General features: G+C 40.4%; 1 protein-coding gene across 1 annotated transcript in view; it reads right to left on the bottom strand.

Moving 5' to 3' along the window:
- The window catches only part of itfg1 (integrin alpha FG-GAP repeat containing 1), a 95,606-nt gene that overhangs the window by 53,058 nt on the left and 16,401 nt on the right, over nt 1-26,147 (bottom strand). The window contains exons 8-10 of the mRNA XM_057017476.1: nt 19,870-19,954; nt 12,257-12,351; nt 1,819-1,970 (exon numbers count right to left, since the gene is read on the bottom strand). Of these exons, the coding sequence (XP_056873456.1) occupies nt 1,819-1,970; nt 12,257-12,351; nt 19,870-19,954 (332 nt within the window). The remainder of the gene's footprint in view (nt 1-1,818; nt 1,971-12,256; nt 12,352-19,869; nt 19,955-26,147) is intronic.

Below are 26,147 nucleotides of genomic sequence, written 5' to 3'. Positions count from 1 at the left end.
TTCTATGCTTTGTTGATTCCATAGCGAGACGAGTCAGGCGGATATTGTGAGGACGTTAATTGCCTGTCTGCATTGTGTCAAATTAAAAATTTGGAAGAGGGGAAAGAGGATTTCAGGGCTGGGCCCGACACCAGTCCAGCCAGTACCGCCAGTGAAAGTCTATGGTAACGCTTCGGCAAATTCGGCATTTTAGAGGGATAATATTATTCTAACTTTGGGGCTTATATGGAGAGATCTGACACACAAGGCCAAAGGGCTGTAAGAATCATGGTTTCATGAGTTCAACTGGTGACTGGCGTGCACCGGGAGATTGAAGCCTGTCCAAGGGACACAGAAACACTCAAAAATCTTGTGGGAAGCCTTCCAGGAAGAGCGGAAGGCACGATAGCAACAGTATAAAAAAGACGCCAATTTGAATCCAGTGTCATGAGAGCCGCTGTTGATGTGATGGTTTTACATCCAAAAATGTTTGTCCATATAATTTAAAATACATTCTGTACAGCAGTCACATGTTTTTGGTGTTGCATGTATAAATGTAAACATTTTATTTAATAAATAGAATAAAAAATACTAGGCTTAAAAATCTTCTTCTTCGTCAATCTTTCATTGTGAGAAAAAAACCTTAATTTTATACCTGAATGCTAAAAACACAAAAGACATTAGAAGAGTGTCAAATATGAGAGAACGTTTAAATGTGAGGTGTTTTGCTCTTGGGTCGATCACTGGTAGGTTTACAGGGGTAGGATGCAAACCAACAGTTAAAGTCTCGTCTAACTGTTCAACCACTTGTCACCATTGGTCATTTGTGGTCTTAAATATGACGGCTGGCCTTCAGATGGGAGTACACTGCTGGTTTATACTGGGAAACAAAACATGAAGAGGTTTTTTGAAGGGGAGAAACTAAAGACTGTATGAGAACTGGTCAATAAATGTCATGTTTCTTGAGACAAAACAGGAGATTTCACATGTGTTCTGGGTGACATTTGGAACTATAACCCTATTTCCAACAATAGAATACAATTTCCAAAGAAACAATACACACACACACACACACACACACACACACACACACACACACACACACACACACACACACACACACACACACACACACACACCAATCAGTATGCACAGGAAATCTCTGCCCTGACCCCTTCAGCTATCTTATCTTCATCTCTGAGGCCAGATAATCCACATTGGTCCTTCAGCAAACACATACACACACACACACACTTATGTTATAGTTATTTTTAAAATGGATTGCTTATCAATCACCATGGCTGTGAGCAGGAAAACACTCCTACCTTAGCTGTCGCCTGGAAAATAATCTCCCTATTGAGCATTTTCAAACTAGATCTCGCTGAACGAAGCCAGTTAGGAATGTTATTTTCATGCATGTGAAAACACCTACAATCACATTAAATTAAGAGCTTGGAAAAGAAATGAGTTATTTCTGCCTTTTATATACCGTACGTCTTATTAAGTTGATACTTAAAAAGCAACAAAATAAAATGTCACAGACTGAAACCACATCGTTTTACATCATTACAACTCAGAGACAGCATCGAGCATTTCACTGCAAGTACAGTCATTTCATAGCCAGTTAAGGAGCAAATCCACTCCTTGTGTAGTGCTCTAGTAAAAACTTTGGAGTCCTCATAGAATCCTCATAAACAACAGTAAATTGTTTCAAAAGCATGTCAACCTTGACTACACCGTTTGGTTAAAGACACATCTTAATAGCTGCGGCTTCATTAACAAGGCAGAAGACTTAACAGTATGTGGTGGAGGAGGAGAAGTGCGTGATAATGGTCCTACCTGCCACTCGTGTTGCGCAAGACTGCCAGGGCATCTGGGAAGCCGTCCAGGTTGTAGTCTCCGAAGTGCAATGCCAGGGGCTGGCTGGGTTTTCCAGGGATAAAGCTCCAAATTTCATGCCTGCTCTGAAAGTCCGAGAGCACTGGTACCCACTGCAATAAGTAGCATATGTTGAATCAACAACTACAAAACTGCAATATATATATATAGATACAGATATATACACACACAGACTGTTATTTCAGGGATTTCTCACACATGGGAGAGATACTGGGACTGATGAAATCACTCAAGGTAAGAGACAATAATCTGCACATCGGTGTGGTGACACTGTGAGAAATCATACTAAAATAGAAACACGACATCAAAACACGTTGGAAACGACCCAAAAAGAAACCGATACGGATTGTAGTAGCAGTTTTATGTGGTGTGACACACACCTCTGCCTTTAATTCCATTCTTCTGACACATCAGAGACAGGCTACACATAAAGAAAACTCAGACATTTTCCAGCCTACTGTGAAATTCTGATTTCAAGGTAATAGTTCCCATCAGGAGCACGTGCTCTAAAAATACAACTCATCAAGAAACCATCAAACAACACTTATCTGGACTGCATGTAAACATCTTACCTCTGGAAACTATCTTTGCATAATTCCGTATCAGTTACTTAGCACAGTAGCAATGTTTTATATCTGCATGGTTTAACAACTGCCTTCCCACAAATTGTTGACCAATGAAAGACAGAAAATGACTTTTTCACAAGAAATAATTAGCACATGCGTCGGCATACTGACAGTTAATTTATTTTTTTATTCCAAGCAGGGATAGGGACGTGATCCCATCACTTTTATTCGTGTCTTCACAATTAATTGTCAGTGAATAACATACAAAGACAACAAAGGGTGTGTGGGGGAGTGATGTTACAAGGATGGGAGAAAGAGAAGTATTATCAGCCCTAATCCTCACCTCAGTGGATTTAATGGAAAGGCATGAATAGCCTGCATCTGTATTTGTTCAGTTCAATACAGTAATTGCTCTGACTAATGCACCATAAAACAATCAGCCACAGTCAATATTACTGAAGGTATTGTCTTTAAAACACATAGGAGCAATTCCAGGCCACATTTAAACTGTTTCAGTCTGTAATTACATCCTAAAAGTTACTCGTTTTAGAATTTGAGGTAATTTTCTAAAGACTGACTGGCTGAAGTTCATGGAGGCGAAACAGATGAAGCCACAGCAGAAATGAAAGTTTTGTTTCACAGAATTTTAATTAAAAAAAAGGAGGCAGTGGCTGCAACAGCAGGAACGCAGCTTTGCTTTGACCTTGGACTTATTTAGCACTTTAGTGGCCACATTTCGAAGAGAATTAAAAGCATTTCCTGGCCAGGAGGATATCTTACTGCTCTCCTTTTTATACAATTACTAGGACTGAATGTTCCCCTTTAAATTGACCTGATGGCAAATTCCAAATGCAGATGTGAATGCAGATAAACTGCATAGATTCTAGAGATAAATCCAATGTTTAAAGCGGGAGGGTGACTTTGTGAAACTGTACTTGAAAAACAGGAAAAACCAAAGCAGAAAGGTGCTGTGTTATCAGCGAGAGCCCAAGTCCATCTTTCATCGTCTCAAAAATTGGTTAACACTCTTTTCTTCAACACCAGTTCATCATCTCTAATGGGACTTTGATATTTTGGAAATAATCAGATCGATACTCTGACCTTTACGGTAATTCCAGATTCCATGGTTGCTTTGTCTTCTCTCTGTCCATATCAACCCAGCTTTTCAGTATGCACGTACACACCTTCGCTCATCTATTCAAACTCTTCGATTGAGCCAGAATAAGTCAACCACAAAACACGCTCAGTTGTTAAGACGCTTGTACATTTAGATGTAAAGTGGATAGAATCTCTATTCCTGCTCAACGCACTACAATATACTGTATGTTCGACCCCAAAGCTGAACATCATGACTATTTATGCGGACTTTGACCTATTGATCTTATAATGAGGAGTAAAGTGTCCTCTCACTCTAAAAGTAATGAGGGACAACAGGGGAGTGGGAAAAAGGAGAAAACAGCTTCAATGGTATTGGGCAATGGTATAGTGAGAACTGGACCTGGTGATGATATTGTTAAGAACTGGAAAAAAGTTCACATCATCATATAAAACCATAAAAAAGACAAAGAAATTGAAAATATCGCTTATGCTCGCTTTCTCTCAGAGGACGTCAGGCCTTATCAGGAGAGCACGAAGCTGCTGTTAGAATGGCAATCAGCGGACGCTCTGTTGTTTCTTGATGACTGCTGATTGGAAGAGGTGTGAGGAATTACCCAGAGAATACCGAGAGAATCTAATCCTTTCTTCAGCACGCTGACACAAAAATTGAGCTCAACAGATTCGGCGTTAACCTTTTTAAGGCCAGATAAATGTTGACGGATAAACCCTGAGATGGCTTTTCACGTACTCTTTTTATTGCTTGGAGATGATGAAAAAGTAAAAATATTCTCCAGAGGAATATGCATGGAAATGAGAGCATGACAATTCAACATGTATGTTTAGGTGCACTTAATCAGTCACAGCAGAGTGAAGTTCAATCAAGAAAAAAGATTAAGCTCACCATCATCATTATCATCACATTTAATTAAATACTGTTCTAATAAACTTAAAAGATGTATCAACACAGCTTTGCTGCTGTAATTTGGACATATTGTTCCCTGACAAATAGCCTGATTTCAGCCCTCCAACATTACCCAAAGACACTGATATGTGATGAGGGTCTTGTGAGAACATATGGCAGAGCAGAAGCCGATGAAACAAGAGAGTAATTGTGCTAAATTAGCAGGTAACATCACAATCCCTAACAGCTGAAGTGGAAGTCATAAGATCAGTGCAATTTGCATTTTCAACATGCCATGATGAGGTATTTTCCCCCTCATGAGTCTATTGTTCAGCTGTAATATGTGATTAATGTGGGCGATATCATAGGAACCCCAGCTGTGATATTTCTAATCTCCTCTTTATTAGACAAGCCAGAATGAATGGAAATTAAGGGCAGGACCTAAAAAAGGAAGCAGTTGCTTCGCCTTTGCTGAAGTGGTTTTTACAATTTAACTCTAAAAATAAAGATTGTACAGTCAAACGTGCTTATTTGTAATATTAATGTGTAGCCTCACGATTTTGCAGTCAAAGGAATGAATACTTATTCCCTGGCATAATTTATTACACCAAACTGAGTGTGTTTGTGGGTGTGTTCACACCTGAGACCCAAAGGACCTAAATAATGAATGATGGGGTTTGCCCCTGTGAGGTAATATGACACCTTTAAGGGAGGGAAATGAAGGGAAGGATCATTAGAAATAGCTTTACATTAAAAAAGCCAACCCTGCAATATACTTTGCATTCAAACATGCACTTGAAGCATGTAAGCATGTAAATATAAACATAAAAACCGGCACAAAAACAGACAGAGAGATGAGCAAAGTCACCCTTGTGGCTTTGCTGATGATTAAAGTTAATTGCAGAGTCCCATTGATTCTACTTGGCAGAGAGGAGAGAGCTCACGCTTCATTAGGCCAAGAAATTAAAATGTGGGCGGCCGGTAGTGGAGATGCAGCAATGGGGTTTATGTCAGGAGCGGCTTCGATGTGGCCAGACAAGGAGTGTCCACAGCAATTATATAAAAAAGCAAGAAAAACAAAACAGGGTGTAATGAAGCAATGGCTTTCATGACCCCCGTGGAAAAAGGAGTGACAGTAATGTTGTGCTCAAACAGAGGTCGAAGGTAGATCTTGGGTTGCGGCAGGAAAAACAAGGAAGTAAAAGGCAGCAATGTTGACGTCGGCCGTAGATTCTTTCAATCCTGCTCTGGTGAATGAATAAAATCTATTTCCACTACCACTCAGTTTCAAACCTCAGGACTTTTGTTAAATGTTTTTTTACTTTTTAGACTAATTATGTTGTTGGTGATCACGGCGTCACGTTACCTCCAAGACAAACAACGGTAAACGGGCCTCAGTGAGCCGGAAACAACACATTTGTAAAGGTCCAAGACATAAACCGTGCCTGAAATATTGGCAGTGCAGTGAGGACAGGGTTCCTCCCTGACGGTCGGTCAGAGCCAGAGATGGAGCGAGGCCATATGTCCCCGTGTCAGCTCAGCCCAGCGGAGACGCTGCTACCTGCTGCCAGTGTCATCGTTTGGACCACTGACCAACCAGCTGACTTGGAAGAGGCCGTCAAACCCACTCTGGCTGCCCTCGGACTGTCTGGTCAACAACAGCAGGCAGCTGGCTCGGGTACGTGTGTGTTCCTCTTTCATGTGTCCGTGTGTCAAAATCAAAGAAATGTCGAAATGTTCATGAATGAATATGAGGTGCACCGTGTCAACGGTCCAACGGTCTTGTAGCCCTCGCTGCATCTGCGTCCACTCACTGTCCACGTTCAAAAATCCAGGCTTCTCACAAAACACAACCCTCATTTGAATTCACAACATCATTATATACACCTTCAACAAAAAAGACAGAAAACTTAGCATAATCCTCTTACGGTCTTACTACCGCTGTGTGTTGCAGACATTCATCATGACATTATGTATTAAACAAGCATAAATTGCCTCTCATTTGCATTCATTATAGATATTATCAGTATCACTAAGATTCACCATTAAGGGTGCATAGGGGTACTTTTTTCACTGTATTGGTGAAGGAGAGATATGGTTACTTTTCCTTACCAGCTTCCATAAAGGCCATAATAATAATTTAGGATTGATTAAAAATATTCAGTAAAATGCACGGAAATTAGCAATATACGCAAGCCTGTTGCATATATTGCAGTAAAAAAAATCCATGCCAAACTTCCCCTCTCTCTCATCTGTCCCTCTTTCCTCAAGAACATGATTTAATCCTGATAGAATGACTCCCACACAGACCGAGACCCGTTCGTCCATGTCCTGGTGTTCAGCTCGCCAGTGCAATCTTACTTTAACATGCACCAAATGTTGACTTGGCCAGTCCCAGCGTTTGTGCTCTTTCATATATTGATGTAGTTTTTGTAGCATCTCTGAGGACTTTAGATTGATACTGTGGTTTCAGGTAAACAGCTGCCCCGTGTCAACGGTCCAACCAATTAGCTCTGGTCTTTTTATTATCTTAGTCTGTCTGTAAACAAGGAGGAAACATCTGGTAGCCAAACTTGGTTGTCAGTCAGTTTAAATGTTTCACCTCCTTAAAGAGACAGACTGAATCATTTTACTCTAATTCAGTCTAACAAACCTGAGTCTACCCTAACTCGCTACAAAATAACTGCTGTTTAGTCAACAGAGTGGATTCTAAAAGCACTTTAGAAATCAAAATTGACCTGACTAATTGTAAGGTACTAATTGTAAGGACTGGTAAACAATAGAAGAACAACGGCACCAGTGTTGTTTTTGGCAGCCATTTTAGTCTCACTCCTTTGGACTAAAATGCTAGTTTTAGTCCCAATTTAGTTGTTTTGTTGTGACAGTTTTAGTCAGTTCTAGTCAACAAAAACTCAAAAAGGTTTTAGTTTTAATCAGTTATAGTAAAAAAAAACAACATAGTAACAGCATTGGAGACTGCTGTTTGGCAGAAACCTTTGACCTCCATATTTCAACCTGAGCTTTCATGAATTGATGCACTACTTCATCAGACAAGAGGGTCACACCTGAGTCGATTTACAAGTTCCACTCTTGGCAACACATTGTGAGCCTATAGATTGGCTATTTTCACTAATAATAAAGTAGTGGTTTTAGGCATACGAGGTTTCACCCAAGACCAAATACTCAAATACAATTATGCTTTCCACTTTCCACTTATGCTTTTAAGTGGTGGAATCGATGCTTAAAACTCCCAAAAAAAAACATTCTTACTTTGGCAATTGTGGCTCTATTTCTGAACATTTTCTTAAGGGCAATGGACAAACCCTTGCCCAATATATGACCAATGGTTGAGGAACACGTATTTGGTAACCAGTCTGAAAACTTTACATTTTCCTCCATGTTTAAGTCATTCACGCAAAACATGGGTTATCCCCAGTGCATGGCAAAAAATACCTGCACGCTCCATGAATTCAGTAACACACACATAGTCAAGTGACGTTTACTTACCAAGCTAACTTTAGCCTGAAGTAATTTGCACCAGGTTTATGTGGAAAACTTACTATAGCTTAGGATGAAATGTATCACGAGTCGATTGTCGAGTAACATTGTATGTATGTGATATTGGGGAAGGATTGCATTTATGATTGTATGTATATGACAACAGATCTTGCAATTTATCTTTTAAAAATATCAGCGTGTCGAGTCAAGTGGTGGGCGTGGCCAAACAGGTATAGGACTTAGCAGCCTTTCAGGTAAAAAGCAGAAAATCCAATCTCACACACCTCATTAAAGAGCCAAATTAGCTGGTCACCGTCTCGTTATCGGGATGAAACAAAAGGGGTGTTAACAAAATAATTTATTTATCATTGAAAGCAACACTGAACTGCACGACTGCCAGCATTAATGTTCGGGTGGCTCAGAATATGCCACAAAAGAAGGAGGTCCAACGAGCCTGAAACACAATGAGTGTGATCAGGGGGAGTGCAGAGAAGGAAACAGACAGTCAGCCGTTTGCCCCCCCGTGGTCTCTCCAATATGGTGCAGTAAAGGCCTGGAGCTTTTGCTGAAACAGTAGGAAAGACTGAATTGATGTTTGGAGACAAAGTATAGACAGTGTAGTTTCTTCTCAGTGGGACTTCCATGCACACCCTAGGGCATCTCATCTCGCTCTGTTGTGTGTGCGTAGCACATTTCCGCTTCTCCCAGATTCATTTCCTTCCCCGGGATGTTTCGCTCAAACAACAGCAACACATTTCTTCCGACACATTTCTGTTCTTTTGCAGGCTGTTGCCACCTGTCTGCTGCAACAAACTCGGGTGTTAACTTCGTTAATATCCCTATCTGCCCTGATTCACACTGCAAATACTGGGGACAAAAGTTGCACTGCACAATTAACGTGATTCAGATATACCGAACATGAAATTTAATCATGATTAGCAAGTTATCGCCGACAGCCCTACATTGAGATAATGCATTTAATAGCGGTACGGCAACACCCCAGACATCTCAAATAGATTTGGAAAACCACTGCTCATCAAACATAATTACATAATTGAAAGAGATTGACAATTTAACAGCTGAAGGAATTGTTCTATCCCTCTAGCAGCTCCTGCTTCCTCCTCTTGGATCTTCCTTTATATTGCTTTCATGTTTAAAAGGCAGGGTAGATCTCTTTGCTGCGGTTTTAACAGAACAGTGACGATAAACATAGCTATGCTTTATATGATCCTAGCATACCACGACCAGCCCAAGTATTATGGTTGAGTGAATTATGATTTCGTCATTACATTTTTGTGTATTTTTAGTAAGTACCATCTCTGCTTCTGATGTTTCTGTGCTGCGACCTGAGGCTCCTCTTGACCAGACTATTGAACAACTGGGGCGGTAAGTACCGTAGTCATCTCCTATAGCCACCATCTATGAACATTAAAGAAAATACTGTCTACTGTATTTGGGAGTCATATGTTAGTCATATGTACCAGAATTATGGCTGTTGATGAATGTTATAAATCTGTAACCACATAAAAAGCAGACCTCTAAAAGCCAAACTCTGTGTGCACAGAAGCTAATTGCATCTTCATGAGTGGGTACAGCTCTACCAAAATAAATGAAACACGTCCTTGACCGAAGCAAAACAACGCCAACACAAACCCACGTGACTGATGTCCTGCATCCATAAATGCAATTAGAGCTAAACTACACCGAGAAAGTGACATTTGTGGAGTCACTCCAAAGTGAGTTGCAATTTCAGACAGTCAGGCTTTAAAAGTTAGGTTTAAATCAATATACATCATTAATTACATGGGTATTATCATTACATACACACCAGACTTTACTGAATGATCTGGAAATTACTCCATAAATACAAAATATCCCAGATTCCACAATACCAATACTCAATCATCCTTCATGTAAGAGTTATTATATTGAAAATTGAAATAATTGCCAATAAATGATCTGACTGGTTTTGGGGAGAATGCAGTAACCAGAAAGACAGGCAGAACTCCACAGCCGTGACAACGACGGTTTATTTCAGACATGAAATATTTGGTAGGACATAAAAAAAAAGAACTATCCTGAACATCTAAAAAAAAAATACAGAAATACTCTTCCTGGGTAGAGCGACATGATGTGTTTGTGTAGAGCTGTTCTCTAGAGAACTTAGCAACCGCTGTGTCTACCTGCAGGACACACACACATGCACACGCCCAGTCAGTCAGTTACACAGATTAAAGCGCACACACATATGATCTTTATGGCTGTTGCTTTGCTGGGGCTTATTTCACGAGATCAACACAGCAATGCAGCTAGTAACACACAAACACAGCACATCATCACCAATGAGTGAGCACATAAAAGCTTAGAAAGCATGTAGGTTCTAATCGAGCCCACATTTCACTTGTTCTGACAGTGATGAACACAACGCGGAGTGTGTGTGTGTGGAGTGGTACACATTTCCCTGCTTCCTAACCCAATGATTCAACAGTCCTCTGTTTACCCAATATACGAGTTTGTCACAGTCAGGCGAACAACAGAACGCGTGTCCAAGGGGAATGTGGATCTGGTGTTGTGCATGTGTGCATGTGCATTCCTTGTGTGTGCGTGTGTGGGGGCGGCCATGGAAATAAGCTTGTAACATTTCTATTTTGGACAACAAATAAAGTGCAATTGAGATCTCTGACAGGAGAGGATAGAAGGAACCAGAGTGGTGCTTCTTGCTAGAAGGTAGAAAGAGACTGAGAAATGACGGCGTGATGGTGTGTAGGTGGTGCTGGGGTACGTCTTTATGTCACGTCTGTTTACATACAGTCTTTTCCGTGAGTATACCGTCACTGAATGCTGTGGGGCTGATAAATGGCCACTACAGGCTCAGGTGCAGAGTGAGCCGTGCAAAATCTCTCTTTATTTCAACCAACCACTGCTGCTCGATGTGCCACAAACCTCACATGACTTCAGCAGTGTGAGGATGAGGAGAAGGCTGCATTTTGTACATAGGATCATGTGACAACAAGTCCTATGAAGAAGGCGTTAGAGTAGTCCAGACGTGTAGGACACTTTTCCCTTATTGTGGGACAGAAACATTCTGATTATGTGATTTACTCACTCAAAGATCACAAAATTCTTCACAGCAGGGCCAATGACAACCATGTAAACCTGAAGGTGTATGCAGACCAGTGGAAATGTGCTATAAAATGCCTGACTGAAGAACAAAACTGGAAGCACTGAGCAGTGGTTACATGAAAAATCGATGAAACAATGAACGCCACCTTTACAGCTGCATTTGTTTCAACAGTCTGATAATATTCTGAACAGAAATGTCAACTTCACTGTTTGAATAACGTAAAGTCATCTGATTAAAAGCTGCATTTGTGTGCATCATTTAGAATAAATTCATCTTCTGTCGTCATTCATCCTCTGATTGAAATGGACGTACATTGTTTGCTGCGAATGTAACATTTGTTTCTGGGTTTTCTCTTTAATTACGCTGCTGACACAGCAGTTTAGGCTTCTCCTCTGAGGGGGGGGGGGAGGGGGGGGGTCTCACATAACTGGACCCTCAACAGTAAATTTTGTGTTTCCTTTACCACCCCTCTGAATTAATTAATAATTTACCTGGATCTTGATTGGACAGACATTTATTTCCTAATGAGTTTGTTCCGATTAAAGTTTTCCAGATCAACATGTTTATAAGATGCAGTTTTAGACAGATCGGAATTAATTTCTGTTTCATTGTGACCGTGTCGATGTCAACTACTGAGTCAAAGTCGGTTACTGTAACACAATTAGTTATAAATCCCTATAATAAAATCTCTGAACACCTCCCCAGAGCCATTTTCTCTCAGCTTAACCAAATGTTCTTATACCGCTAATCTAATATGCTGAAACAAAATTAAATCTCACATGCACTCTACATAAGCACTTCCCCTTGCTGAGAAAGGATTTCTGAGAATGACTGATAAAAAAAGAAAGTTACACAACAGCCTGTCAGATTTCTCAGCCTCTCTGACAGGTTTATGAGAAGATATAAGTGGTGATATTGATTTTACTGGATGCTTCACGAGTCCACTTATTAGACTGTTTATTCATAAAACCATCCTGGCATATAATTAACTATATATGCTTGGAAATCTGATTTATGCGCTAACTGGCCATGTAATAACATTGTGCTGAGATGTGGAGACAGAAATCGGAAAAAGATAATGGTAAATAACAGCTTGTTGGTGTCACATTTGAAAGGAGAGTAAAAGAAGAGGAGACACACGGAAAACAAGACGTAACATGTCACCAAATTCATAATGCACACATCAAGTACCTCTGCTGAGCCTGACTTGGAAAGATAGATGGCACTGCGTTGACAGGCATCATCTTCGCACACAGGGAGGAGGTGCTCCTGGACGCCATCGCCATCTGCCAGAGTAACACCGAAGACACAGAGGATTAGACGGAACGCTGGAAGTAAAGCAGCGGGGCGCGCGGTCTCTTTTTTTTAAAGTGTGCCACTTTATTGGCTTGACTCCATCAAACTGCCGCTGATTTCTGGATCACTTTTAGCGCTGCACAAAAAAAATGATCGCTCTTCTTTGTTTTGAGCTGATCAGCTGAACCAGGAAACAGCTGCATATACATTCATATTTACAATCTCTAATCTATTAATGATTAGAGTCATCGCCACGTGTAGGGCTGAAGACAAACTAAGGTAGAAGGCCGTCTGGTCCCTAAATAAAACGGCGTCCAAACTCTTGAGGCAGGAACAAAGGAACCCAACAAGGACTGACATGAAACAGTCCTAGAAACAAGCAAGGAGGAAAAGAAGCAAGCATAACAACAATAATAATAAATATAATATAATCCACTGTGGTCTGGGCTGCAGCAGTGTGTGAATTTTGTTAAAACCCGTCTATGCTTCAATATAAACCATATACGTGTCGAAAGAGACTGAAAACTGTGCACAGCTGATGAGATTGAAAATGACAGTGGACACTCTGTTGTTGGCACACACATGATGAACTGACAACAGAAGTAAAGAGGTGAAACTGCTCCCAGTCTTTTCATTTGGTTGAATCCCTTTAACAGGACATGTGCAACACTTCCAAACAGATGTTGCAGCATGTGGAAGGAGAGCGCTGAATGACACTGATGATGAATGACTGCAAATCAGGGGAGGAGGAGAAACTAAACGCTGCCATCAGGGGCAACAGAGCAAGAACCACAAAGGGGAAGAAAATGGGAATCTGATTTGGAGCTAAGCTGGGAAATCTCAAAAGTAAAATCAGTAACAGAAGAATGTGACAAGGAAACCCAGAGATAAAATCCTACTGTAGCTATTTAAATATCAAAGGTTACTATTGTGTGTTTTGCTTTCCAGCCAGACATTTTATAAGAAATAGAATTTAGTTCAGTCGCGAGTCATTCAATAAAAATATAATTATTATGACAACAGTGTTCTCAGATATTTTAATTTATGCCTGTGGCAAAATGTGTTTCAATACGATGTATCTAAGTGGTGCATAACCATTATTGTTAAGACATTATATGCACTCCATCCCATAGACTAGTCAGCTTAACAGGGAGAAAATACAACATAAATATCACTGCAGAACAATGTAACATAAAACAGATGACGTTACTAAATTAAATGCTGCATTTAAGTGCTGTCAGACATTTCATCAACAGGAAAATGTGAAAATCAATTTGGAAGACGGCTGGCTAATGTGAGAAGAATTATTGTTGTTGTTATTGTTACAATTATCGTTTAAATGCTATGATGAGTAGATTTAGAGTGTTTAAGGAATGTTGTTGGAAGAGAGGAACATGTGAATGTTTGACAAGTAGATCTGAAGTGTCTGAGGAATGCTGTTAAGAAAGAGGAACATGTGAATGTTTTGCAAAAGTGTTGCTTACAACCGAAACCAGCACTCGGATGTAACCTGTTCCTGAAAGATAAGAGGAGTTGTAAGGATAAAGGAAGTTGTAAAGATGGGAGAAGTAGATAGAAGACAAGGAACCGTGAGGTGCACCAAATAATCTTGTGTGCACCAAAATAAAGAGGCGAGCGAGCAGCAGACGAGCAGAGTTGACAGAGGAAGCCTGAACTGCTGCTCAGCTCTCACTTGCAAGGACTCCAGTTGTTTGCGTGGTTTGTCTGAGTCTTAACATAAGAACAGCGCGGGTGACAAACTTCACCCTCACACTAAATTGATATCCTATCTATCACGAGTTGGACAATCTAAAATAGCAAAATAACTGCAGACAAATCATCAGTAAAAAATATGCAGCAGCCCTTTCTTGCTTTTCCAACAACAATGGGAGGATGACATCAGGAACAGATGATCCACAGTGATCTCTCTGATACAGTCCAAAACATGTTTGTAGTTATTGTCCTAGATGATGGGATGTAGCCCACAGGACTAATCAAGGCTTTCATAGAAACAGGCTGCTCAGAAACCTGCAAACATGCAAGATACCAGAATATTAAAGTTCAATATATGATGTTGGGAAAGTCTTAAATTGAGAATCTTTTTATCAGCAGACTCTCTCACAAGATCATGGGCCTCAGAGCTTGACTGGGATGTTCTGCCAGCTGTCTGGGCTTTGGCATCAAGTATCCATTGGTACATAATGCAAACAAGAATATTCTAAGAACAAATATTTAATGAGATTACCATGTAGTCAAAAGAAAACGCTTATAAATCTAGGCAAATGCATCGTTAAGACACAAGATATATTCCAAGTGCCGCTTCACCACGAAGAGCCATCAACAGGGATAAAAGATAAGATTTTAATTCTTAAAAAAAGTGAGATGAAATCAAAAAAAGTGAGGTTTTGTGAAATGGCAGAGAAAATCTTCACATTGTGGCCAAACAGATGGCTGTCTGCCATGCAGGCCATGAAAATAAAACAATAATTATCTTTCTGAATTGAAATAAATGCAGGCTTATCCAGAGCTGTGCAGTCTCTGAAGTCTGGATCAGCTTTGTTGCTCTCAGGGTTTGGTTTGTACTCTGATATGCATCATTGGCTGGGGGACCTCGTGCAGGCAGCTGTGTGTTTCCAAATCACATCCAATCAACTGAATTAACCACAAATGGACTCCAATTAAAGATGTCTCAAAGATGATTAAGAGAAAGGTCAAAGGATCTGAATACTTATGCCAAAGCAATAATTAAGTCTTTCAATTTACAAGTCTGTAAATTCTACAGTCTGTGACATAAATGGCCCGTTTTAGCCTAATAAGCAATTTTGTTGCCTTAATGTCAAATGTTACACAATCAGAAAACATTACACTGTGCACTTTGTGTGTGTATGCCCAAATACACACTTATGCTACCTGTCCTTTCCTCCATGAAAAGCTTTCATCTTCCTCTTCGTCTCCTTCTCTTTTATCTTCTTCTCTCACCTCCTATCTCACCCTCAGCCCCTCCCTTCCTGCTCACTTCTCCATCAGTCACACTTCCCCTCCTCCGCATTAATGCCTGTTTCTGTCCTCCTTCCCTCCCACTAAAGAAGCATGGTGTGATGGAGATTGCCTGAGTTTCACACAGGGAGAAGTGGTTTGTGCCAAACTGGCTGGAGATTTGGCAGGTGGAGAGACCGTAAATGACCAATGAGATAGATGCAAGGAAGACAAAATAAAAGCGTTTCCAATGATGTGTCACACTGGAGAATACATGCCTTGGTAACACTGTATGTGCATGATGGGATGCTGCCAACCTTGTGACCATCTGTTATCACTGTCGCCACAGTAAATAGACAAAAACTTTACATTACGACAGAAATATTTTGGAGTGTTATATATAAAGCACATCTATGAATCTCATATATGCATATGGAATTCAAATGTTAGCAATGATTTATTATTAATAAAAAAATCTAAGCAATGGATCAGCATGAAGGAATAACAAGAACGACTGTGAGCCGCAGAGTTGCTGTATGTTCCTGTTAATAACGCTGTGGGGGGGGTGTGGTAAAGGTACAAACAGACTGGGAGTGTGAGAGCGTGAACACACATCATTTGATGTTCAAACATTCAATTTTAGAACAGAAATGCATGGTGCATTTAAATAGAAATTCCCAGACTTTCAGACTTAAGGAGAAACCAACACTAATTTGAAAAATAAAATGCTAACTAATGTGCAATGTACATGGTAGTGGGTGTGTCCTTAATGATAAAGCTATTACTGTGCAGCAGGCGGTGTAAATTAGAAAAAAGAGAAAAGATTTGCCTCCTCTACCTTTTATGAAGGACATTTATTTCAGATGTACTTTCTGTAATCTGCATCACATTGCATATTCAAATGTGCAAATTACTTTCTGAAGTTAGAAACTTAAACCCAGGAGACTGGAACATTTGCATATCAACTGGAATATTTGTGAATGCCAGTGATACTGGAAAATGACGGCTGAACTGATTTTATGATGTTCCTCTGGCTGCATTTTTGGTTAGTTATAAAACAAATGGTGAGGTAATATCTCCCATGCTAATGGAGAAAAATGTGAGGCTGCTGGTCTGATGCTGATGTCAGGATGCCAGCGTTTAACAGCTACACACCAGTCTGAGACAACAACAACAAGAAGAGACACAAAATCACCAGTGAGAGGAAAAAGGTGGTGATGGTGGGGAAGGGAGGGAGGGTCTAACACATCACAAGAAGAGAGAGAACACTGGTGCAGGGAGAAGAAGAACAAGTCGAAGGTTGTTCTATTAACTTGCTGAATAACCTGCAGGCACGCGCTAATTTCAATATCAATTCCAAACACACCCTCATCTTGCTGCCTTCAAAATATCCATATCCTCGTGTCCCGCTGGTCTCAGAGCAACCACCTCAACCTTTTTATGCTACCTGCAGAGCAGCCCACTGACACACTTGGCTGCGGGACTTCGATGCGCTTTATCTAATAATGAATTATGCATCCGCTGCTGTCACTTTGAAAAATGCAATTACCTCAGTGATAAGGCAGATGGGCCGGTTTTGTCTGGCATATGCTGTGCATCCATTAAGTCCAGTGTGAGGTGAAAAACACTTAGTTACACACACAAGCAGGGCATGTGGAAATGTCTCTGTATCAACAGTCAGGAAGAGGCAGAATCCCTGAGGTCATTATAAATAGCGCCCGTTTGCCGTCAAGATCGGCTGATTTTGACTGTGTACAGATTGCGTAATGTAAATCAGTGTAAATAGTGGCAGAAGGAGCAAACAATAGCTAATCAAGTGGGGAGAGAGAGAATTAAAGTCACAGTTGCCAGCGCGATGTGTGATTAAAGTTATTCAAACTCCAGATCATGGCTGTTCTTCACTCTCCCAACCCTCCATCATTCTGTTCATTCCCATTTTCTTTACATCATCCAGTTCGGCATATCCTTATGATCTCCCCTCTATTCCATCTTGCGTCATATCAACTATAGAATGATCCACTACAGCCTTTCAATTATTCTTCTCCTCCTCTCTCCTCTCCTTAATTTGGCCTCTCTGTGGTCATTCACTCAAGGATTTTCTGCAGAGCAAAGAGCTTTCGATGGGCTTATTTGGCCATTTGCACAAAAACAGAGAGAGAATAAGAGAAAAGAAGAAAAAGTGTGGAGGTGGACAGACACATAAATATAGCACAGTATCATTAGCAGGGGACACACACAATGTCGGACGAGATAAATACTATTAAACTGTCACTTCTGGAGCGGCTCAATGAGAAAGAGCCATTAAAACCTAAAATTTAAAAGCTGATTTTTAATGGAATATTGTTAGCTTTTGGTTGCAATTGGGGTAAAAAAGGACCAAGGAAGTCTGATGAAAACTAATGCTATCAACAAACCCAAAGTAATCAGTGCAATGTAAGGGAAAAAACACCAATAACCTTGAATTCTTCAGGCAATTCTGACAGAACCGTTTTAGAGGGGATTCTTCAGGAGTTACCAGTAAATAGGATTTTAGACAGATCCACAGGGAATGGAGTGCCCTGGACTTACGGAATCAAACCAATGCAAAATCATCATCTGCTGCGGGGATGTGTCAGGACCCATGGCAGAGTTAACGTCTCTGAAGACACAATCAAGGCTGAATAGAAGCAATAAGCTGTGTCACACATACCCACCCTCATCTCTGGAATGTGGGTAGCTATTCAATCAAGGACAGCCACATTCAGCATGCAGGTGATGGACTCATCTGTCTGCAGTCCACAATAATTCTGACTAAACAATACCCAGGTTGCTGAGCCCTCTAAGTTATAACCAAAGCACTGACTAAATAAGAAATACCTCAAGGTTTTCAACCATTTCTGTCAGTATTTCATTTCAGTGCATTCGAGTCTTCCTCTAGAAACTGTAATGACAAAGACACCAAAATGTCTTCACAATAAAGTGAGCCATAGAGAGCAGAAAGTGATTAGATCAAGAGAAATCAAGACGGGCAGGGACAGCTGAAGAGGGACCGACTGGGAGAAGCAAAATGGAACCACAATTGGAGACATTACATCCTGCGAGGCAATTTGTCTCACAGAAAATGTTATGACCCTCCAAAACTTCAATCTCAGGCTAAGGAGGGCAACACCTTGAAGCTATGTTTCCAAATAATGGGGCAAATGAAACAGCTTAAAGAAATGAAAGAAATGTGTTGAGATAAGCTCAAGATTTAAAGAAAAAAAAAAAGGCTTCTGCCTGGAGATGATGAATTATAGACACATACAGACTCTCAGGCAAAGTATAAAAGTATATCAACACACGCACGCGCGTGCACAGGCGCAAGTGTAGCTTGAGAGAGAGACAGAGAGACATAGGTCATTTCCCCTCTGGCTCAAACATTATTGCCAATTTGGAAAGGGGAAGTTTGTTAACTAAATATTTGATGGACACACCCAGCTGCATGAGATTAACAGATTAATCTTGCCAATAAGGAAGTCTTATCTGTTTAAAGCACTGTGCACGAGTATGGCGGGAGTCCTGGAGTTAATTAAAAGCAGAGAGAATTTTCGTAAATAAATAAAAAAATGGATTAATTATAGACTGTAAGTATTAAAACCCTACAGGTACCCAAGCTATCTTCTTTAGCGCTTGTTTTATTTGGTCATTTGTCATATTCAAACTAGAAATTAAAAGCTAAATTCATGACATAAAACCCTTTTGGCCTGTTGAAACCAAATGTTTCCAACAGTGTTAATGATCAAGTCAAAATCATAAGAATCTCCAGTAAACTAAATCCTTAAAGAGGTGACCAAATGATCAGTGCAGTCACATTAGCGCTTTACTGCCTTTACTGCAGCCATTAACACTCCACACAGTATGTGACGGAAGCATAAATAACTATCTCCTACTGATTGGAGATGGACTTTTCTATGTTTGGCCCTGTTCCCTTCATTTTAAACAAAAATACCTTCAAAAAGGGCAGCTCTTGCAGATGCTGACTGAGGGTAGATTTTCAATGAATATGTTAAACAAAATGTAATTTTTTTTCTTTCTATTTTTTTTCCCCTACAGACCAGTCAAGAGACACCCACAAATCTGTCCCTCTTCCGGCTTAGGTGGAAGCTCCAACAACAGTGACCAGAGGCCACTTTGTGGTGCACAGGCTGCAGCCGGGAGATTAGACAGCTGCCAGAGATTTGCAGGGGATAAACATAAAGCTGAGCGGAACAATAAATACTAGCGGCCAAAATTGTTTACGGGGACAAGCTCTTCAGGAAAATCTGTCTCTGTGCAGTATTGAAAGTGTGCAACAATGTTGTGCTGCATGGAAGCATGCAAGGATGTGTCCAAGTGTGATATTAGCCTGTCTGGGAAGAAGTGAGCATTCCTGGTGTGTGTGTGTGTGTGTGTGTGTAAGACTAAGCAAGTTACATGATGGCATAAGAGAGGATTTCACCTCAGCTTTAAACAGTAAATAGCAGGTTTTAAAGCCCATTTTCTGTCTTTCAGTCCACAAAATACAGAATTCTCACCAAAGTCCACAAAAGAAGACTGTCCTATTATCTTGACCGATGGTGGGTCTGCAGGCATGACTTCAGCTCGGGTGAAGTTTCCATCCTGAAAGAGGACCAGAACAACAGTGGGAACATGATAACAATTTCAGCAATGGTCACATATACTGTAATGGGTGTAGATTGGGTAATTCTCTTCTCTCAGAGCCAGAAAAAAAGTCAATTATTGTTTGAATAAATGCCTCAGAGCCATTAGAATCGGTGTGCAACACACCTACACACAGAAAACCCAAAACAAAGCACACCTATGGAAAAAGAAGAGGTGTAGGATGTGACAAACAACAACAACAAGAAAAACAGCAAAAGCAATCAAAAGAGAGATCCTATCGCTTGTAGAATTTAAAGGCACAGATGTGTGTTTAGCATGTCTGACACCAAAATCAAAACTGCTAAAAAGGCCACCAAAGACCACAAATAAGAGACAAATAAGAGAAGGGCACAGGAGCAGGAGTTGGCATCCTCTGCACATTTAAATCAGCTTGCTACAACAGAGAAGGATTGAGATGGGAAACTGAGGAAGTGTCACGTAGTGCCAGGCTTTTCTATCACATCTAAAACATTGGCGAAGCTGTGGGTCAGCTGCTCCTTTCCAAAAGAACTATTTAGAACTCATTTCCCTCCCATCCGCAGGGATACCGGGAAACTGAGGACTTCATGCAGAGGCAATATTCATTTTTGAATGACATTCTGACGAATACTAATGCTTTGATAATCCATGACACGAGTTCCCTTTTATTCAGATATATCCGCCTAAAACCATTTGGTTTGGGGGAGGGCTCCCATTGAAGCTTCACAAATATAAATAACATAGGCTACATCACAATAGCGACATGTAGGCAAATGGGATTACAGCATTGTTTCACGTTTGAGCATATTTTACCAGCCAAGGCCTCCCCTCTAAAAGCATGTGCAGTTTGCAGGTTGAAACATTTGTACATCGTCGTCAAGATCATTCTTGATATGCCACCTTTCCCTCCATACTTTCACAATCCATGCTACACACCTCACTATGGAACCATGATAAGTTTGAGCACTAAAGTTAAAGCTTTACCAAGTTACAGGATATGTATTAATCTCAGTGGCATTATCAACTGCATTAAAATGAAATATGAAGAGATAAATGATGGTGCTGATAGATCACAACATAAAATTACAGCTATGAGTGTTTTGAAACAGCCTGGATGCCACCAGTGACTGATGCCCTTTGCAGAGGTCAATGAAAAAGGCAGAGGAGGGTAGTTGATGTAATTCTGTGCAGTGGGAAACGGCTGCATGCTGATATCAACATTAGTGATTTATGAGGAGAGGGAGACACAATGACGGAGCCAGAGAGAACAACAGATGCATGATGGATATACTATACTGCACATGGCTGTGTGGTCCACTGTATTATTCAACTTTGCCATATGGATTTATCATATTCGCTGTAAGTGATTACTTTTTTGTGAGGAGTGGGTGAACAAACACACCCCCAGGCAAGTATTTCCCCTGTACACTGCACACTGCTTGAAGTTATTACACCTTTATCAACATTCTTATTAGAATAAAAATCTAAAAAAAAATACCTTGAGCCAAAGCATAGGAAGTGAAAATGAAGAAGTGGAGCTCAAACAAAGAGGAAAGATTTCAAATAGGCAAATAAGTTGATTGATAGTTACCTATTGACTCCATGGTAATTATATGATAACTGACTGTAGATTAGCTTTGTGCACTCCCACAGCACAGAAGCATCAGAAAACATGACAACTTGTCATGCGATACAGAAAACTGTGACATAACTGACAACCCCCTGTTGGTGAGTCTAAAATAGGCCACCCACACCATTAACAGGCAGGAGAGCTGCCTCTTCAACCCACACATGTGGGAGGCTTTAGAGCTCTACAGAGCTGCAGGTAGAAAAGTTCAACAGCCAGTCATGAGTTACCATGAAAAAAAGCTGGAAAAATGATCAATGTTTTCTACACCTGTGTAAAAAGCCTTTTAACAACCAGTTCATCAAATGTCTCAGTCTTCTTTCAATTTTCTTTCAATCACTTCAATGCTGTTAGATTTCTGTTGATTCAATAGTGGGCGGCTTTTTAAATTTCCTCTGCAACAGGGCAGGGTTGTGCTGCAAAAGTGATTTTAAAATTTAGCTTTGTCCTTGCAGATACTGAAAATAAAATGAAGCTAAGTGGGACCCAGCCCTCGGGAACTGTGGGAGATCCATGTTTTTTTCTGCTGCAACATGTACAATTCTAAAGTTAAACTTTTCAAACTCTCTGGAGGAGTTGCAATTCTAATTCATATGCACATATTGTCCCATTGGTCATTTTAATGGCTATGGCATACCCATAAGAATACCCATAATCCCCCACTACACCCTGAGACATAAAGATCGGGAGACTGATTATCCGTGCTCCAGAAGATTTATGATGGTGAGGCCTGGAGTTCTCTTTAGTTCAGCTCATTTGACAATATTGTGACATCCGCGCCAGGCTCAAGCGTAAATCCTCAGCTGTGTCACAAGATTCTAAAAGTCACAAGTTGTTTTATTGGTGTGGAAAACCTCTGTAGAACATCTAGACAAAGGTCTCTGTAAGAGATACTGTTGGTCCTACTGAAGGGATTTTTCACAGTGCAAAGCAATAGAATATTCTTTTTACTGAGGGGATCAGTCGCCTACACGTAGCCACAACAGAGCTGTAAAGGCCTCACAAAGTATCTGTTAAGGTCAATTGACAACTGCCACTATGCCCTAAATGTGTGTCTTTGGAATGTGGAGAAAGCTGGAGGACCCCTGAACTCAATATGTCCTGTAAACACTTCTAATATCAGCTCAAACCAGAGGAATAATTAGTGTAAGGCGCACACACACATTATCCCGAAGGCTTACTGTCCAATACACTCCAATCCGTTTTCTCGACGCATGTACGTTCAACTGACCTACACAACGCACTCTCTTCAAAATGAGAGTCAACACATGTCAATAACATGTGCACACACAGCAGGCGGGTGTTAACTCTGTGTGCATTGAAGATGAGATCTCAACCGTGCGCGGCCTGCTGGTCGCCTGATTTCAAGTTGACACGATTAAAAGTGTGTGTGCCAGTTTGAGAGCAGTTGATTGATGTGTGAAGATGAAAGGATTACAACTCTTATTATCCTTCCTCCCTCTGTTCAAATCATTCTTAATAAACATGAACCCACACACACGTTTTCATACAGTGTAGTGGAAATACAAATGTACATGTGGTAAATTATACAGAACTATATAATAACACAACTGACTGCTGACCGAGGGCAGACAACGGCAAGATGTAATTCGTGACATTTGTATGAAGCCAAAGCAACATTCTTTCCCCAAAATAAAAAAAAAACAAGAAGTAAAAAACAGTAGAATCAATTTCTAAGTACTTACAGATGATTCAGCTGCTTTTTAGATATTCAACTAGGATTAGGTTATATTGTCCATGATTATGGAACATAATGTATTACTGCACAGGTGCGTCATGCAACATTTATCGTACTGGTTTTACTTCCTCATCTATGAATAAAATCAATTAAAAAAAAACACATGTTCAAGGACAAACAAGTAACAGAGATAGTGTCATGAATTGAAATGACGGTGCTGAGAAGCACTGGAACGTGAGGATTCGCTGGCTGTCAGTTTTAAACATCTTCAATGTGATGTGCTGATGTACCATATATGACATGCAAAATAACCTAAAATCTAGAAAATGACAGCAGGCAATGTGAAGCAAATTTCCTATTTAGCACCTCTACTAAAAAAGACACATTCAATATATTGACATCAAAGATAATTTTCCCTTTGTGCCCTTTAAACTGTCGGCTGTAATAAAGCAAAACCTCACAGGACGATGGGGACTCTTAATGACACGAGAAGGACTGCGTTGGTTCTATCGGGGTGATCCACATTACAACTCTGTCGCCACATCACTGAAGACTCATGGAAAGTTACCGATTTGTTCGCCATTAAGATTATTAACCTGTCCGGCCTGTATGCTGATTATCTCAACATGTGTGTACCCTAAAAGGCAGAGGATAATAAATGGTTGCATGCAGGATCTGAAAAGACAAAGGACACTGATTTATTTGTTTGTGTTAGCGGACATTTTTGTCATCGGTGCTGCATTTCATTTTGGGATTTGGACAGTCAACAATAAAATAATAGAAATTAGAACAGAAAGTACAGTACAAGGAAGATATCATCTGTTTTCCACATATTCCAAAACAAACTGCTATCATATAGTGTCTAATAAGATTTTTTGTTTCTGTAGACCATTTGACATCTCTAATGCCAAGACTTCAGTGCAGATTATGTTGTCTTTGTTCATAAAAATATGTGGAATTAACTAAAAATAAAGCGTCCAGAAGACAGCGGCTAAAACGCATAATGCTAATTAATACATATCGTATGACATCAGGTATTTCAAAGCTTTCTAGTAATTCAATAAAATAATTCAAATCAAGTACCTGAGATAATTATCAGTCACACAATAACACCCTTACCTACTTGGTAAGACCTGCCATGCAATAAGAGCAGCACCTCTGTCACCCCCGCCTTTTTTTGTGTTTTCTCTTGTGCAACAAGAAAATAAAGGAATGAGGATGGAGGGGGGGGCAGAGAAAAGTAATTAAAATGGAGTGCTGCAGAAAGAGGAGTGTGTTGGCTTGTGACCACGAGATGCAGCTGCACTGAACCAGTGACGGCCATGGGATTAACAGGGGTTTAACGCTCCGAAGATGTTGGGAAAAACTGGTCTTCTGCGTGTGTGCGCGCGTGTGTGTGTGTGTGTGTGTGTGTGTGTGTGTGTGTGTGTGTGTGTGTGTGTGTGTGTGGCATCTCTCAGAGAGACTGCAGATAACAGTCTGAGTAAACGGTCTTATCACATCATAACTCTGCTCACATTCAGTGTTGTAATTTTTCCAAATTATTGGCCATCTCACTCGTGATGTCCTCCAAACAGAGCGCACAACAGTTACCACAAGGACTGAACCGGCAGATTTTAGGAGAATCTACAGAAAAAGGTCTGCTTTGGTTCCTTGGCTATTGGCTGAAAACAAGTTTTTTGTCACAGACTTGTGTCTATAGGATTAACGCAGCAGATTTACAAAAACACATTTTAAATTAACATTAACAGACTGATTTTTTCCCTCCACCAATTGATTTTCATAGTTGGATTGCAAGTGACATTACTACTACTAATACTACTACTACTGCTACTACCACTACTACTACTGCTGCTACTACTAATACTACTACTACTGCTACTACTACTACTACTGCTAATACTACTGCTGCTACTACTACTATTACTCCTGCTACTGCTACTACTACTGCTAATACTACTACTACTGCTACTACCATTACTACTACTACTACTACCACTACTACTACTGCTGCTACTACCACTACTACTGCTACTACTATTACTGCTGCTACTGCTACTACTACTACTACTGCTACTACCACTACTACTACTACTATGACTGCTACTACCACTACTACTGCTACTACTACTGCTAATACTACTGCTGCTACTACTGATACTACCACTACTACTACTACTACTACTATTACTGCTGCTACTGCTACTACTACTGCCACTGCTACTACTACTACTACTGCCACTGCTGTTACTACTACTGCAGTTACTACTACTGCTACTACCGCTGCTGCTACTGCTGCTACTACTACTACTGCTGCTGTTACTACTACTGCTGTTACTACTACTGCTACTACTGCTGCTACTACTACTGCTGCTGCTGCTACTACTGCTGCTGCTGCTACTAATTAACATTAACAGACTGTTTTTTTCTCTCCACCAATTGATTTTCATAGTCGGATTGCAAGTGACATTACTACTACTAATACTACTACTACTACCACTACTGTTACTACTACTGCGACTACTACTACTGCCGCTGCTGCTGCTACTACTGCTGCTGTTACTACTACTGCTGCTACTACTACTACTACTACTACTACTACTACTGCTGCTGCTACTACTACTACTACTACTACTGGTACTACTACTACTACTACTGCTGCTGCTACTACTGCTACTACCACTACTACTACTACTGCTACTACTACTGCCACTGCTGCTGCTACTACTGCTGCTGTTACTACTACTGCTGCTACTACTGATACTACCACTACTACTACTACTACTACTGCTACTACCACTACTACTACTACTACTGGTACTACTAATAGTACTACTACTGCTGCT

Source organism: Takifugu flavidus, chromosome 2 (assembly GCF_003711565.1).
Source record: "Takifugu flavidus isolate HTHZ2018 chromosome 2, ASM371156v2, whole genome shotgun sequence".
Taxonomy (NCBI): domain Eukaryota; kingdom Metazoa; phylum Chordata; class Actinopteri; order Tetraodontiformes; family Tetraodontidae; genus Takifugu; species Takifugu flavidus.
Note: the sequence above shows the minus strand (reverse complement) of the source record. Positions and strands in the feature narration are given on the sequence as shown.